Raw genomic sequence first — 15,674 nt, 5'->3', positions numbered from 1 at the left:
CAGGACCACCTCCTCTTTAATTATGCTGTCGGCCTCTCTGGCTGCTCCCCGGCCCTCTCCCTCCTGCCCTGCTCTCCCTTTCTCCCTCCCGGACCCGCCTGGGGAGAGGGCTCCACAGCCTGCGTCCCTCCCGAGGCAGCCCGCTGCTTTCCCTCCGCCTCTCCTCCGCCCCCGCCGCCCCATGTCGAGAACTCCCCCCGCCTTCCTGCAAAAGGAGGGGGGGACCGGGCGGCCGGCAGCTCCGGCTGAGGTTACGTGGCCACCGGAGCCCTGACGTGATAGCACATTGCATCAGCATAAAACAATCCATCCTCGATATGGAATGCAGTGCGGACGGATGACAGCGAGAGCGCAGCCCCCTCGCCCGATTGATTTATGTCGGAGCTGACGCTTTATCAGGCAGTCGGAAAAACTTTGACCAATCATTTTGCAAGGAGCGCTGAACCGGGCTGCTCCACTGTACTTTGTTGGCTGAGAAGTTGAGCAGGGGGTGGGGGTGGGAGGGTGGGGGGCTGGGGGGGTCGCGTCCGAAAGCCCTCACACGGGTCTGGGTGCCACCTCTCCCTGCTTGGGCGCCGCCGCGCGAGCGCTTCCCTTCCCCCTGCGAGCGCCCGGATAATGTCTGAGAATGTCCATTTCTGGGACGCTTAGCAGCTATTATGTCGACTCGATCATAAGTCACGAGAGTGAGGACGCGCCTCCAGCCAAGTTTCCTTCCGGCCAGTACGCGAGCCCCCGGCAGCCGGGCCACGCGGAGCACCTGGAGTTCCCCTCGTGCAGCTTCCAGCCCAAAGCGCCGGTGTTCGGCGCCTCCTGGGCGCCGCTGAGCCCGCACGCGTCCGGAAGCCTGCCGTCCGTCTACCACCCCTACATCCAGCCCCAGGGCGTCCCGCCGGCCGAGAGCAGGTACCTCCGCACCTGGCTAGAGCCGGCGCCGCGCGGCGAAGCTGCTCCGGGGCAGGGCCAGGCGGCGGTGAAGGCGGAGCCGCTGCTGGGCGCGCCTGGGGAGCTGCTCAAACAGGGCACGCCCGAGTACAGTTTGGAAACTTCGGCGGGCAGGGAGGCCGTCCTGTCTAATCAAAGACCCGGCTACGGGGACAATAAAATTTGCGAAGGAAGCGAAGACAAAGAGAGGCCGGATCAAAGTAAGTTATAAAAAGTGAGGAAATACCCAGGCCGAAGGCCAGGCGAGGGGGAGGGGAGGGGAGAGGCAATAAACTGCGGACAATGTGAAGGGAAACCGCGGTGGTGGCCAGAGAGCGAGCGGGGGAGGAGGGAAGAGGGAGGAAGGAAGGGAGGACGCTGGGTGTCCCAGAAGGGGAGACTGAGGCCACTGTAGGAGCGCCGCCCCCACTATAAGTCCAGTGGGGGACTGGGGAGCAGGGACCAGCTCGCTGCTCTCTCGGCCTCCCTTCCCCCACTCTCCCGGAGGCCAGGGCTGAAAGCTGGGGAAGGGGCTAGCGATCGCCGGGCCGGGAGAGGACTGGCGGGGCCGGGGCGGGCAGCCAGCGAGGCCGAGAGCCCGCGCGGGCGAGGGCGGGAGCGCACGGGGCTGCCCGGGCCCGCGCGGCTGGCAGAGCTCCCCGCGCCACGCGCAGACCGTAAACGCCGGCCAAGGGGAAGTGGGAGGGGGCTCATTAGGATTTTATTTGCGATGCAACAGCTTGGCGGAGGATTCTTCCTAGCAGATCTCGCGCAGTAGCCGCTCAGGGTCCGCAACCGGCGCCGGGAGGGGCGGGGGAAGCCCAGGACCCGGTGACTGAGCCCCCTCCCCGGATGCGCCGGCCCCTCCCCGGGAGTCTTCCCTCCGGCCGCCCCCTCCCCTCCTTGGCATCTTCGCCCCGGTTGCCGCTGGGTCTTCCGCGGCCCTTCGCTGCTCGCCGCTGGCTCCCTAGCCCCAGCCAGAGCGGTCCGCCTCGCGGGGAGTCGGGGAGAATCGCTTCCGAACTTTGGGGCGGACCGCCTGGGTGGAGAAGGAGAGATCCCGAAGGGACCCTGGGGAGAGGAAGGGTGGGGGAAGAAGAGAGGCTGCGGAGAGGCGGAGAACTTAACCCTCCGACCATAGCTTCTCATCACCTCCCACTCCTCCAAAAGCACCACCGCCAGGAACCCAAGTCTGGCTAATCTCCAGGAGGTGCTGCTCGCTGCGGGGAGAGAGGGGGGTGGTCTCATATTTTTTCCTTTTTGAGGTTGAGAAGGGCAAACTGGTTAGGGGCTCTTAGCCCCAAACAATAACGCTCAGGCTGGAGGAGGCAAATCGCAGCTTCTTACTCTCTTTGGGGAAAGAGGGTCAAATTTTTCCATCTCTGCTTGCCCTGCCACATTTCCCACCAACAGAGTGGCCCACAGGCCCTTTGGGGTGCCCTTGCCGGCTGGAGGGTAGAGAGCTGCCTTACTCCCCTGAGGTCCCTGCAGGGTCCCACTACCTCCAACCTTCCAGGATGAGTCACAAGAGCTGGTGTTTGGGTGATGGGCTCTTCCCAAACCCTCCCTGCTCACACCCAGACTCCCCACACCAAACCCCCAGACTCTGCCTGGAAAGCCCATTATTGCCAGGCAGTGGTTTGGCTAAGATCAATTACTAACAGTTTTTTTCCTTTCATATTTAATGCGGTTGCAGGTCCCATCCCAGGCAATCACATTCAGGAAATAGTGCTGCAAATTGGGAGGGCAAGGTACTTAGTGTAGGACGAACCAGATCAAAAAAAAAACCAAACAAAAAATTCAGAGCTTTTCATTTGGCAAGAAGGAATCTAGCAGAGGATGGGTTTTACTTTTAATTGGCTCTGCTTTATTTGGCAACTTTTCTGAGTTCCTGGGTAGGGAGAGAGATGGTAAGGAGAAGCCTGTATGTATTTTTGTTTCCTCTTTTTTTCTCTTCTTCCAGTCAATTACCCCTTTCTCTGTTCCCCTCCCCATACGGAGAGAGTTGGAGTTAGGGCTGTGCTGTGAAAGGATTTCTGATACCCCCACATCATCCATGGTTCCCCACCTTGGGACTGGAGCAATCTTGCTTCCCAATTTCCCTGAACTTGCTTTAACCAAACTGCGAGCTGAGCAGGAGCGGAAAAGGAGAGACTATTGCAACCATAAGTTATCTGTGAGCCCCCGGCGCTCTCTTGTCCACAGGCTGGAGTTGACAAATGGTTGCAATTGCATTGCATGTGAATTGGAGCGTGCTGGATGTTTGTGTCTCTAAGTATGGACTCATATTTGCAGGGTGTGTGTGTAGGGGGAGCGAGATATCTACAGAGACACACATGCTTGCTGCCATGTGGCCAAGAGACACAAGCTTGTGGTCAAGGCAGGGTGTACTCGGACTGGACCGGAGGGCAAGGAGGTCTCTTAGCTGTGGCTGATCAGAAGCTCCTCTCTGCTAGCCCAACCCTTCTCTCACCTCCCAGACCTAGAGCCTGGACCAGTCAGGTCAGCCACCCCTCGTCAGTCCAGGGGTGCTGGGGTTGGAGGGAGAGCTTTAGCCATGCTGTGCTCTGATCTGAGTCCTAATCAGTTTGGACCCAAGAGGAGAAAAAGACTGAGAGGAACCCCGAGGCAGGCAAAGCTTTGGAAGTGCTGAGAAGCCTGGAATGTGCTTGGCTCCATCCTGCCCAAATAACCTCTCACCTGGAGTTTTCTGTAGCAACTCCTGACCCATCTTTGGGACCCTTTCTGGGAACTTGAAGGCCTAGGTGCCCCTTCCTCCAATGCAAGATGGGGAGTGGAAACCAGGGATGCGCCCTCTTGGAAGAAGAACATGGGGGCCTTCATCCCCCGCTTCCCCTCTTTGATTCTATGCTGCTTCTCTTTCAGCCAACCCCTCCGCCAACTGGCTGCACGCTCGCTCTTCCCGGAAAAAGCGCTGTCCCTACACCAAATACCAGACGCTGGAGCTAGAGAAAGAGTTTCTGTTCAATATGTACCTCACCAGGGACCGTAGGCACGAAGTGGCCAGACTCCTCAATCTGAGTGAGAGACAAGTCAAAATCTGGTTTCAGAACCGGCGGATGAAAATGAAGAAAATGAATAAGGAACAGGGCAAAGAGTGAAGATTTCCCCCAGCCCTCCCCCTTCCCCATCTCACGCTTATTTATCAGTGGTGGCTGCAGAGCCAGTGCTGTCTGGGATGGATTCAAGTGAATGGGGAAGGGAGTCTTTCTCTTCAAAGTCCTTTTCTGCACCTAGAGCCTCTCCTTCCCTCCGCCCCTACCTGCCCTTCTCTTCTTCCTGGGCCTCAGGAGGAAATTTTGTTGATTTAGAAGGTAGATGTAGTTGGTTTCTAAGAAGGTGATGGGCCATAAGGAAAGAGAGACCCTAGTGGAGCTCATAGCGACCCCTCTAGTTTTTCTGGGAAGCCCCAGCCCCTCACCTCCAGCCTGCCTGTTACCTCCCCTACACCTATCCCAACGTCATCCTGGGACACCCCAGCTGCACACAGCCCGGCAGACGCCCGCATGTGTAAAGCCTGGAGCCCACAGTAAAAATGGGGAAAGCTCACAGCGAACAGTCAAATGCAGTGACACCCCAAACGCAGACCATAGCACCCCAAGTCTGGCAGAACAGCCCACCCTCAGCAAGCCCAGGTTCTACCCTTGACGCAAATACACACCCAGAAGGTGTCTAGGGACACACTCCTGATGAGGTGCTGCAGCGCAAGGGGCTCAGCCTCACTGTACCGTCCCATCCCCATAAGTCCCCAACTATCCCTGGGGCAGAGACTCAAGGGAAAGTGGGGTACCCTCAGCCCTAAGCTGGTGGGCTAGAGAGGGCAAGGAAAGGCAGCATTGGTCTTCTGGAGGCATCTATGGTTTATGAAGGTGTTCCACATACACACATTTTGTTGCAGGAAGCGTTTGATTCTGCATGTTATTTTCCTCTCCTTCCAACAAAAGGAGGTCAAATCGTGGGTCGTAAGCCTTGACCATGTCGTCCTCCCGCTCATCTGTGCCCCCTTGACTGAGACTATAGCTTCTCCAGCTCTGCAGCGGACCTGCATCCTTCCGCATCCTCCCCAGCTCTGACATCAACTCTGTTCAGCCAAATCCACCTTGCACCAGCGAGTCAAGCCGCCCCTTGTAGAAAAACCCCTCCACCCTCCATCTCTTGCTAGCTCAACCCCATTAGAGGCAGGAAAGCCAGGTCAGGAGAGTCCCATTGAGAGTTTATTGTGAATCGATTCCGAGCTCCCTTCCCGGGTAAGTTGTGGAGGACAGGAAAGAGCAACGGCTCCAGCGCACGGAGCTTGGCACCTTCCGCCCCATCCAGCCCAGTCTCCAGCCACGAGGAGGAGCCCCGGGCTCGGCGGCTGCCCGCCCCAGCGCCAGGCCTTGCCTCCTGCGACTCGGGCCTGGATGGCAATACTCGCGGCTGCTGCGCGCACGCTCCTGGGGAACAGTCCCGCGTGCAAAGGAAAGACTGGAGAAATCGCACCTAAGCATCGTCCCGCAGCTTACTCTCTGCTTCCCTTCCTCGCTCGGCTCCCCTACCTCTCCAATCCCCTTCAGTCCCAAGGACTCTTGCTCCTGCTTCTCCTGACCCTGCAAGGGGACATTCCAGTAGAACTTTTTTGCTTTGTCGGTGGCTGTTGTGAAATTGTGCTGTGTTTTGTGATTTCTTTGGGGGTGATTGTCTCGCCTGTTTTCAGTTGTGCTTCTACGGGAGGGCGGTGGGTGGGAGTGGGGAGGGCGAGGGACCTAGAGTTCTGATTGTTTTGGAAGAAAAAAAAAAAGAAAAAGAACAAAAAATATATATCACTCTAGAAAATAAATCTCTCCTTGTGTCTTATTCTGTGTTGACTCTCCTCACCTGGCCAGAGGTAGAGATCCTAGTTCCAAGAGGGGGGCTTGGAAAAAAGACAGAGACTTCTGTACCCAAGAGGTTTCTCCTCAGACCTTGCAGAGCGGGCTTGCTGGTGGAGCGGAGAGCTGGTCCAGACCCAAGGTCCCAAGACCACTGCTTGAACTGAGCAAAACCCTGCAGCAGGAGAGCTGGGTGGCTGCAGAGGGGGGAAGGGAAAGATTAGCCATTTGGAGACGGGTCTGGATTTGCAGGGAACGATGAGATTTTCCTCCAAATAAAGTTGCACTGGAGACCTCCCCACCAACTCCAGGGCCGGATGGAAGGCAGGGGCTGTCCTGGAAGCAGTTTCTCTCTCAGAGGGCTGAGAATGTCACCTTGCTTTGGCCGCTTTAAAATATCAGTAAGCGAGGAAGGCAGCAACTTCCTTTTGCTGTTCCTTGCAGCAGGATGGCTGGGTGTAGAGCCAGGCCTCCGGAAGGCCGGGCTCTCCTTTGTCTTGCTCAAAAGAAGCGAACCCATTAGGGTTCTTGGTCCCCACCTGGAATTCTATGCTCCAATTCCAGCCACAGCAGAGCAGCTGCAGGGGAAGGCAGGTGGAGTGTGGTGGGGGTGGAGGCCTGGGGAGGCAGCCCCCAAAGGCCAGGAGAGGCGATTGAGTGTGGAACAGAAACATTTCGGGAGAAAAAAAAAATCCGCTTCCCAATCGGACCCCAGAACTAAATTCGGCTTGGAGAGGCACCTTTCTGTCCCTTTCAGACTGTGGTGTCTCTGCCAGAGCCTCATACGCCAACTGCTGTTATGACAGCCCTGCCTTTCTCATCGCGGCTTTGAGATTCCACTTCTGCCCGGTTGGCGCTTGGGAACCGACCTCCTGCCGCAGCCTTCCACCCGGCCACCCTAGCGGCGCTGAGACCCTGAGGGTTGGGATAGACGTGGGGACAAAGCATGGCCCAAGTGAAAGGAGCCTAGAAGTGAAAAGTCCAGGCCTACCCCTCTCCAGCGAAGGAAAGGATGAACTAATCGGAGAGAGCAGGAGGCAAGAGAAAGCGAAGCTCCTGGGTATGGCAGGGCCCCGACCCGCATCCTCCAAGGAGGGTTCCATTCGGGATATAAAATGAATCTGGCTTTAGAGCTTGTGTAGACTAGGCTCCCTCCCGCTCCTGGGCTCCCTGGAGCCAGCTAGCGCCGAGAGTGAGCCCGGAAGGCCGGATTCCGCCAAGAGGAAAAGCAGAAAGCGAGGCTGGAACCGGACGAGTGCTGCAGAGCAGAGGGCGAGGGCGCCCGGAGGAGCCTCCGGCGGCGCCTGGATGCAGAGCCCGGGGTGGCTTCTTTAAAGACAAACAAAGGCGAAGATGCGGAGGCTCGGAAGCCGGAGATGGGGAAATCTGTTGTCATAAAAGAGAGAGAGGGATTCAGAGAGGGAGACCGCGAGAGTGCGAGACGGAGAGAAGCCGGGAGAAGAATTCAATGCCGTGTGCGCAGCAATAAAAGAATATGACCGCTATAAAAGTTTATAGCGTATAAATTTCTGAAGGTTAAGAAACTAAACAGCAGCAAAGCAAACAGTGAGGGGAAACTTTCCGGAGCTGAGAGAGCCGCAGCTGGGCCTGGCCTCCGGGCCTGGCGGGGTGAATGGGTGCGCCTGGCTCTGGCAGCCCCCTCGCTCACCCGCGCAGGACGCGGGACCTGGGGTTTCCGGGGCCCTGGGGGGCAACGAGGGGCGAGGAGGGGAGGACGGGGGGAAGAACACTTTGTTGTCACAAACACTTCAGAGAACACAATTCGGACTCTTGTCTTTGTTCCTCACACCCCCTCCAGAATCGGGCATTATAAATGAGAGAAGCCCCCTGCACAGGCGCGCGTGCACACACACACACACACACAGGTCCAGCGGGCCCAGACGTCTGGGCGCGGGCAGCCTCTTGATCCTTTTACAGTCCCATCCCACCCTCTCAGGCCTCTTCTCCCCCCACCCTCAGAATTTGAAACAATCGTGTTGGGTTTGAAAAGTGCTCGGCTTCCCTTTTTACGGGCCATAAACGGTACTACTAGGCGGTCTCAGCCAGAAATTAGGGGCTTGAGGTGGGGGGGCGGGTGCAAGTACCGCAGGAAAAGCTTATGATTTCTTTTTTCCTTCCCTTCTTCGTCCCCCCCGCCTTTTTAGCTTATCTGCACAATTTCATGAACCATTTCCTGATTTCCGATGCCTTTTCTTTCGTCCATTCTCGTTTCCCTCCCCCTCTTTTGCTAATAAAGTTAGTTTCTCCCGCTGGTCCGGTGGCTGGCTCTCCGAGAAAGTGGCCGAGCTGGTAGCGGCGGCGCCTTTCTCAGAATGGCCGCTAGATGGCACCCTTGCTCCACGTGAAAATCCCCGGTGCGGCGGCTGTGGACGCCGGCGGCTGCACATCGCACCTTGGTCGGCCCTGAATTTACGAACTGAGCGCTACCAAAAGTCATGAATAATTTGAGCGTAATAAAAATATAGGGTTCCTTGTGGCCGTTCCCCCCATTTTATAGATTTCAGATATAATAGTGTTGCCCCCCTCTCCTCAAATGGTCAATTTCCTGAATTTCCCCCAGGAGGAGAGCTCAGTGCCTCTCACCCAGTTACTGTGTTTGGTGGGGCAACAAATGCATGGAAATGGGGAATAATAATAATAGGAATAATAGGTCCAAATAACAGGGAATTGATTCTGAAAAATGGGATCTTCCGGGGAGCGGGGCACGAGGAATGTCTGCGGATGCGGTGAGCAGGTCAGGTGAGAGGGCAGAGCCGGCACAAGAAGGTCGGATGGAGAGGAAGCTGCCCCGAAACCGGTTGCCGGGATCGGCAGGAGAGGGAACGGGGTGAGCCAACCAGGGGGGTGGGGGGACAATTTGGGGGAAATGGATTCGTGGCTTTGGCGGGGACTGGAGGTGCCCATAGCCTGCGGGGCGGCCAGGCTCCGCGAAGGCTCCGTCCGAAGCCTTTGTACGTGTCCGGGTTCGGGCTGGGTGCGCGCCGGGCCAGCCAGGCGCGGGGCAGGGGCTCCCCAGAACGGCGAGATGCGCGGAGACTCAGATGTTTCCTCGGGTTATTCTGCGCCCCCAAGTTGGGCCGCCAAAAATAGGCGCGTTTTCCGGAAGGCTGTGGGGCAGGCACGGCGGCCGGGGAGCAGGAGCTCGGGTCTCTCCGCGGTCCGTGGCTTCCAGGTGAGAGCTGCGGCTCTCTACACCGCGGTCCGGGCCCCAAACAAACCTGGGGGACACAAGTCATTTTGCATTTAGCGACTGGAGGCCTGGACTCTGGGCATTTTTCGTTGGAGACCCGCACGCTGTCTGCCCGCAGCCCCTTCGATTCCAAATCGCCGGTTTCCTCCCGGCCCATTCCGGTCGGTGCCCCCCATCCAGACGAACCTGCACGAGAAATAGATGCCCCCCCCCCTTAAAATTAGCCCCGCCGCAGCCTCTCCTCTCTCCCCCAGGACCGGGTGCGAAGAGGCAAGCGGAGTTTCTCTTCAACTTGAGTTTCTCTAATAAATCTGCTCTCCGTTGGGTGTTTATAAATTATCTCCTCGCTCTTTCTTGTTTTTTCTTATAATAGAAACATTTTCCTTCCATCAGGAATTTCTGGCACGGTGTAGGGATGATTTAGAACAAGCCATTGAATTTCTACCTCACCGGTGAGTCCTCAAATCATGACCATAATATCCCCCCGCACTTGATAAAAATGTTCGCTTCGGCAACAACTTAACTCTGCCTCCCGCTGCCTGGCCGCCCCCTCTGCCTCGCGCTGAAAATTCAAGACCGGTGCCCTCCTCTCCTTTTCTCCTTTCTCTCCCTCTCCCTGCAGCCCCTCTCCCATTCTCCGGATTCACTTTTGAAGGATCAAGTGGCCCCACTGGTAACCTTCCCTTGGAAAAGGCGATGGTTTCATTTTTACAAAGGTTGGGGTGAATGGAATCCCCAGAATGTCCCCTTCCAAAAGCAAACCACTCTCTGATGAATAAACAATGGATTGATTGTGTCTGTAAAGCCTCCACCTTTGTTGCCAGAAATTTCCTTTCTCTTTCCCTTCTTTCTTTCTTTCCTTTCCTTGGCCAGTGAGCTGCTGCAGGAGGCCACCAGTTCTGACGCTCAGAATGGGGCCTTCTAAAGCCTGGCCACCATGGTCACTAGGCCGGGTAGGCTGGGAAAGGCAACCGGCATGAGAGTGTGGCATCCGGTCCGCTCTGTCCTGCAGCCTGTGTCTCAAGTCCCAGGTCCTCAGGTCTGGAGGGAGAGCTGGGTTTAACTAGAGGCTCCCTAGGGGGAGAGGAGAGAAAATGGGGACCCAGTGGCCTTGCTGCATCCCGAGCCCTTTACCCCAAGGTCAGTTTAGGTAGTGACAGTGGCTCAAAGGACACTGAAGGCAAAAAGGTACCACCCCCAACATACACTTTGCAACCACTGCCTAGGGCAGAGGAGGGCACAGGACAGTGGGCACTACGGCCAGGTGCCCGGGCCTCCATGCCCAGCAGCAGCCTCCATTGCCCTTCCCTCCCTTTGATGTGCCAATGGGTTTGGCGGTGCCCACTCACCCGAGGGTGCTGCCGGAGGTGAGGAGGACCGGTCTGGGAAGGCAGGGAGCCAATGGGCTTGCTTACTGGGTCCCAACGCCTGGGTCCAGGCTTGGAGCAGCCCAACTGCATGTCATCCTGCTGGTGGCATGAGACCCCTCTCTCCCTCACACAAAGTTCGTCCCCAAAAGCGCTGACTGGGCCCTAGTGCCTTCTGGAGACACCCCCTCTCCTTCCAGCACTCCCCCCAGACAACCGAGATGGTGCAAAACTGCAGAATTGGCTGTTGCAAGATGAACTTTGCTCCCTGCCTCGCCACTGCCCATTAACCAGAAAGTTTCTTCTCCCCCTCCTGGTCCCTCCTCACGCCCTCCTGGACCCCATCTCCACAGAAAATCCTTGCTTGTTTGTTTAATGAGGGAAAGTTGGTGACTGGCTAGGGTGGGGCAGAGAGGGGGCGGCTTGGGGGCTTCCGAGAGGGGATGGGGGCAGGTGCTGGCCACCGCTGAAGGAGGCGAAAATCTCGGAAAAGTCACCGTTTGCGCCGAAAAGACCCATAATCGTTCTCATTTCAGCTTCGTCACCCCCACCGAGCAGCAGTCCTGCGGCGGGGGCGATCGAAGCTGCAGTTTTATAGCTGTAGAGGAAAGAACTCGTAAAATGCTAACAGCTTTTATGCGCTGCGGCATAAACAACAACAGACTCCGGCTTTATTGCGTTTTATAGTTTGTTAAAGAGTTTACAGCCGTTTTTTGGGGGCCGGTTACCCAGCCAATTCCCTCCACACGATAGTTAAACCTTTATCAATAATAAGGAAATTGATCATTAAAGCTTTAAATATGACTACCTCGTTTGTTTGAAAATATGTTTAGGAGAAGAAGCTGTATGATTTGATAACTTGTATTAAAATACCAATTACATTTATAGGACCTTTTAAAACTCGGCGCAATTAAACCGTGTTCTTTTACATTTTTCCGAAGCGACCCTGACATTTAAAAAGACTCCAACTGCCTCGTTAAAAATCGCGAAATTAACAGCGTGCCTACGCCTGGGGCGTTGTGTATGTGTGTGTGCGTGTTTTTTTCCGTGACTCCCCCACATCAGTCTTTGGGGGTGGTCTGCGAAGGTATTTGATTTGTTGTGAGGCGAGAGATATCTCATTAATGTAGGTAGTTAAACAGATTTAATCCGCATTCATTCTCTCTCTCACCCCCTCTCCCTCTCCCCCTCTCTCTCCCCCTCTCCCCCTCTCTCTCTCTCCCTGGGTGTTTTTTTTTCTTCCCCTCCTTTTTTTTTTTTTTCCGCTCTCTCCTCACTCCCTGGCGCTCTCTCGCTCTAGCTCTCTCTCTCGCTCGCTCTCTCTCGCTCTCACCCTCGCTCTGCGTTCTGTCCGGGAGGAGTACGGAGAAGCCAATAGGATGCGGGGTCTCTAATGGATGCAAATGATCATGAAAAGACAGTGCAAAATATGAAACAACTCATTTGCAGGGAAGTAAATCACCGAAAACTGTTTATGAACTGGCATCCCTTCTTCGAAATGTAAAGCGAGGACCTCTTTAAGTGGCGGTATATTTTTGTTTGGGGGGTGGGGGGGTGGGGGGAGGGCGCGCGAGCCGCGGCTGCCATGCAAGCTTAGACTTTTGGAGCCTTCTCCGTCCTTTTCTATTCCTGGAAATCACAAAAAGTGTGGTGGCTTCGAGATCTTCTTCGCCTTTTCTTTCTTTTCCCCCCTTTTTTTTCCTCCTCCCTTTCCCTCTCCTTTCCTGGCGAGGGTGACTAGGAGCCGGCGAATCCGCGTTTTTTTCTCTCTCTCTCTCCCTCCCTTTCCCCCTCCCCACCCCCTCCCCAACAGCCCCCAACTACAGCCGCCGCCGCCGCCGCCGCCTCAAAATTCAATAAAATGAGCTCTTATTTCGTCAACTCACTGTTCTCCAAATACAAAACCGGGGAGTCCCTGCGCCCCAATTATTATGACTGCGGCTTCGCCCAGGACCTGGGCGGCCGACCCACCGTGGTGTATGGTCCCAGCAGCGGCGGCAGCTTCCAGCACCCGTCGCAAATCCAGGAATTCTACCACGGGCCGTCGTCGCTGTCCACGGCTCCCTACCAGCAGAACCCGTGCGCTGTGGCGTGCCACGGGGACCCCGGCAACTTTTACGGCTACGACCCGCTGCAGCGGCAGAGCCTGTTCGGGGCGCAGGATCCAGACCTGGTGCAGTACGCCGACTGCAAGCTCGCCGCCGCCAGCGGCCTGGGCGAGGAGGCCGAGGGCTCAGAGCAGAGCCCGTCGCCCACACAGCTCTTCCCCTGGATGCGCCCGCAAGGTGAGCTCGCATCGGGGCCCGACGGGCGGAGGGGAGAGCGGAGGGCCCGAGGCCGGGCAGGCCAAGCGCCTCTCCTCCAGCCCCTGGAAGACGTGCCTGCTCCTTTCAGGTCGCCTCCCATTCTTTCCTTCCTCCTTTCCTTCTTTCCCTTCTTCCTTCCTTCCTTTCGTTTTTTTTTCTTCCTTTTTTGTTTCCCTTGAAGGGGGGGGGGTCGCTAAGCAACATTTCCTGAATCCATAAACCCCTCACCCTGCCTTACTCTTTTCTCTTCTTCCTCTCCTTTTTCCCCCCTTTTACTGTTTTATGGGGGGTAATGGAGAGAGGGTGGTGGGAGTAGGGGCGCTCAACTTTTGCACTTCTCAATTGCTTTATAGTTTAATTACCCTGAAGAAACTTTTCTTCTGGGGCAGAGGCTCTGGGGGCTTTTCAAGGTGGGTCCATTCGTCCCCATCCTGGCTTTTTTATTCTTATTCCCCCCCCCCACATCCTTCCTTCTAAAGTTTATGGCACTTATAATAGATTTGAACCCCCCCCCCCAAGTCTCTGGTGCTGGTTACCAGGGGAGGGGGCTCCCCCTTTCTGGCTCCCTTAGATTCAGTGGTGTCTTATCCCCTCCCCCCGTCCGCTGACCACGGCCTCCCAGCGCCCCCGCCCCCGCGCGGGGGTAGAAGGTCCCCTGCCCTTATTATACTGGTCTCCTAGGCTGGTTCACGAATCTTCCAACCTTCTCCGTCTCTGCCCCCTCCCCCACCCTCCCCTCCCCTCTGTCTCGCCCTTTCCCCCATTCCCAGCAGCCGCCGGACGCAGGCGAGGCCGACAGACCTACAGCCGCTACCAGACCTTGGAGCTGGAGAAGGAGTTCCTATTTAATCCCTATCTGACTCGCAAGCGGCGGATCGAGGTATCGCATGCGCTGGGACTGACAGAGAGACAGGTCAAAATCTGGTTCCAGAACCGGAGGATGAAGTGGAAAAAAGAGAACAACAAAGACAAGTTCCCCAGCAGCAAATGCGAGCAGGAGGAGCTGGAGAAACAGAAGCTGGAGCGGGCCCCGGAGGCAGCGGACGAGGGCGACGCGCAGAAGGGTGACAAGAAGTAGGCTCCAGCTGGGACTGCCAGGGCCGCGGCCGCCCTCCGTCCGCGGGTCCCCGACCGCGCCGCCGTCGCCCGCCCCCGCCCGAGAGAGCTCTGGCCCCGCGAGCGGGGCCGGGAGCCTGGCCTCCCGCCGCAGCGTCCCCCCGCCGCGCCAGTCCCTGCTAGTGGTAGTATCTCGTAATAGCTTCTGTGTGTGAGCTACCGTGGGTCTCCTTCCCTTCTCCTGGGGGCCGGGGGAAAGAAAAGGATTTTAAGCAAGGACTCCCTCGCCCAGCGAGGGTGAGAGGCCGCGGCCTGGCTGAGCCCCCACCCCCCGCCCCCGCCCCGTGTAAAAAGCCTCCTTGTGCAATGGTCTTTTTTCCTTTGAACGTGCTTCTTTGTAATGACCGAGGTACCGATTTCTGCTAAGTTCTCCCAACAACATGAAACTGCCTATTCACGCCGTAATTCTTTCTGTCTCCCTCTCTCTCTCTCTCTCTCTCTCTCTCTCTCTCTCTCTCTCTCTCGCTGCGTCCTCATTTCCCCCTCCTAACCCCTCTCCCCCCGCTGCCCTCCCTAGCTCGCTGGCTTTCTCTCTTGCTTCTCTCTTTTCCTCCCAACCCCCCCCCCGCCTTTGGTTTGACAATTTCGTCTTAAGTGTTTCTCAAAAGAGGTTACTTTAGTTAGCATGCGCGCTGTGGGCAATTGTTAAAAGTGTTCTTAGGTTTACTGTGAAGAGAATGTATCCTGTATCCGTGAATTGCTTTATTGGGGGGAGGGAGGGCTAATTATATATTTTGTTGTTCCTCTATACTTTGTTCTGTTGTCTGCGCCTGAAAAGGGCGAAAGAGTTACAATAAAGTTTACAAGCGAGAACCCGAGACTGGCCCGGCCCGCGCTCCTCGTTGGCTCCTGGCGCCTTGCAGAGCTGGGGGGAGCCGGTCATCGGGCTCCTGCGCCCGCCAGGCCAGGCCGCACAGAGGAGGGGGCGGGGGCTGGAGGCAGGTGGTGCGAGTCCCTAGGCCCAGGGGCGCAGGGGGTGAGGGAGGCGGCTGCGCGTGATTGGAGGAGAGAGCAACGAGGGAGAGGAGCCAAGAGAAACCCCCTCCCTTCGCGTTCCTAGGCTCCAGGGCCCCGAGACCCGGGCGCCCAGGCCACGCTGCAGAGATGCGCCTGAGCTGGTGGCTGTGTCCGCCACCACCTCCCCCTTTGTTTCTGTGTGCCCTCTCCTGTGTATGTGGGTGATGGGGGGCGGGTAAAGGTGGAGTGCAGGGCTGCTGAACAAGCTCATATTTTTATTCTTCCCGGACTCTGGTGGGAGGAGCAGGACAAGAGGGGAGATGCTCTTTCTAGCCTCTCCCTTTTTGGGACTTGGCCACCTTCGCCCAGTGCCCAGTTCCGAGGTCGTGGCTCCCAGCCTTCCTTCCTTCGCTCGCTCTGTTTCTCCCGCAGCCAAGCTTGACTGAGGCATCCGCCTCCCGGAACCAGGAGAGTAGCTTACCCTGACTGCCCTCCTCCCTTCCTTTCTCTTCCCACCCACTCCATCCCCTTCCTTTTTTTATTTTCAAACCGTTTTTTTAGCCACCAGAAACCGCAGCATCCTACGCCCTGGGGCTAGATCCCGCGCCTCTAGGAGAACCCACGAAGCCTCGCTCCATCCCTGCGCGTGTGTCTGGGGCACTAGAAGAGAGAGCCGTGAGGCCAGGCTCACCTCGTTCCTCACCTCGGGGGAACCGGACTAAGTTCACCCAAAGGCCCAGCCAAGCTGAATTGGTCCGGATTAATAAAGAGCTGACCTCCTCCCCACCTAGTTGCGTGCAATCCCTGCGTTTGTTTCTCGCTGGATAACGGGCTGGGGAGGATGGGTAGGGGGGTGACAACACAGATCACTCGGAGGTTATTTATTTTCCCTTCTACTCAATTCTTTCCTCCCCAAATCTCG

General features: G+C 56.9%; 2 protein-coding genes across 4 annotated transcripts; both read left to right on the top strand.

The window, feature by feature from the left end:
* Positions 1-531: 531 nt before the first annotated feature.
* HOXB9 (homeobox B9) lies at positions 532-6,892 on the top strand. Its single transcript, XM_023652680.2, has 2 exons — positions 532-1,145; positions 3,811-6,892. Exons 1-2 carry the CDS (start codon positions 629-631, stop codon positions 4,044-4,046), a joined length of 753 nt encoding a protein of 250 aa, XP_023508448.1. The 5' UTR covers positions 532-628; the 3' UTR covers positions 4,047-6,892.
* On the top strand, positions 1,130-14,613 carry HOXB8 (homeobox B8). Of its 3 annotated transcripts, none has more exons than XM_023652679.2 (5): positions 8,516-8,643; positions 9,400-9,458; positions 11,674-11,900; positions 12,187-12,658; positions 13,453-14,613. In XM_023652679.2, the coding sequence occupies exons 4-5, from the start codon at positions 12,235-12,237 to the stop codon at positions 13,755-13,757; spliced, it is 729 nt and encodes a 242-aa protein (XP_023508447.1). In that variant the 5' UTR covers positions 8,516-8,643; positions 9,400-9,458; positions 11,674-11,900; positions 12,187-12,234; the 3' UTR covers positions 13,758-14,613. The 3 variants fall into 3 exon arrangements, with proteins under 3 accessions (XP_014592373.2, XP_023508447.1, XP_070082347.1); XM_070226246.1 differs by having other exon boundaries at positions 13,450-14,613; XM_014736887.3 differs by lacking the exons at positions 8,516-8,643; positions 9,400-9,458 and adding an exon at positions 1,130-1,145 and having other exon boundaries at positions 13,450-14,613.
* Positions 14,614-15,674: the final 1,061 nt, after the last annotated feature.

Source organism: Equus caballus, chromosome 11, assembly GCF_041296265.1.
Source record: "Equus caballus isolate H_3958 breed thoroughbred chromosome 11, TB-T2T, whole genome shotgun sequence".
NCBI classification, from domain to species: domain Eukaryota; kingdom Metazoa; phylum Chordata; class Mammalia; order Perissodactyla; family Equidae; genus Equus; species Equus caballus.
The sequence above is the reverse complement of the archived record's forward strand: the minus strand, read 5'-3'. Positions and strand labels throughout refer to the sequence as shown.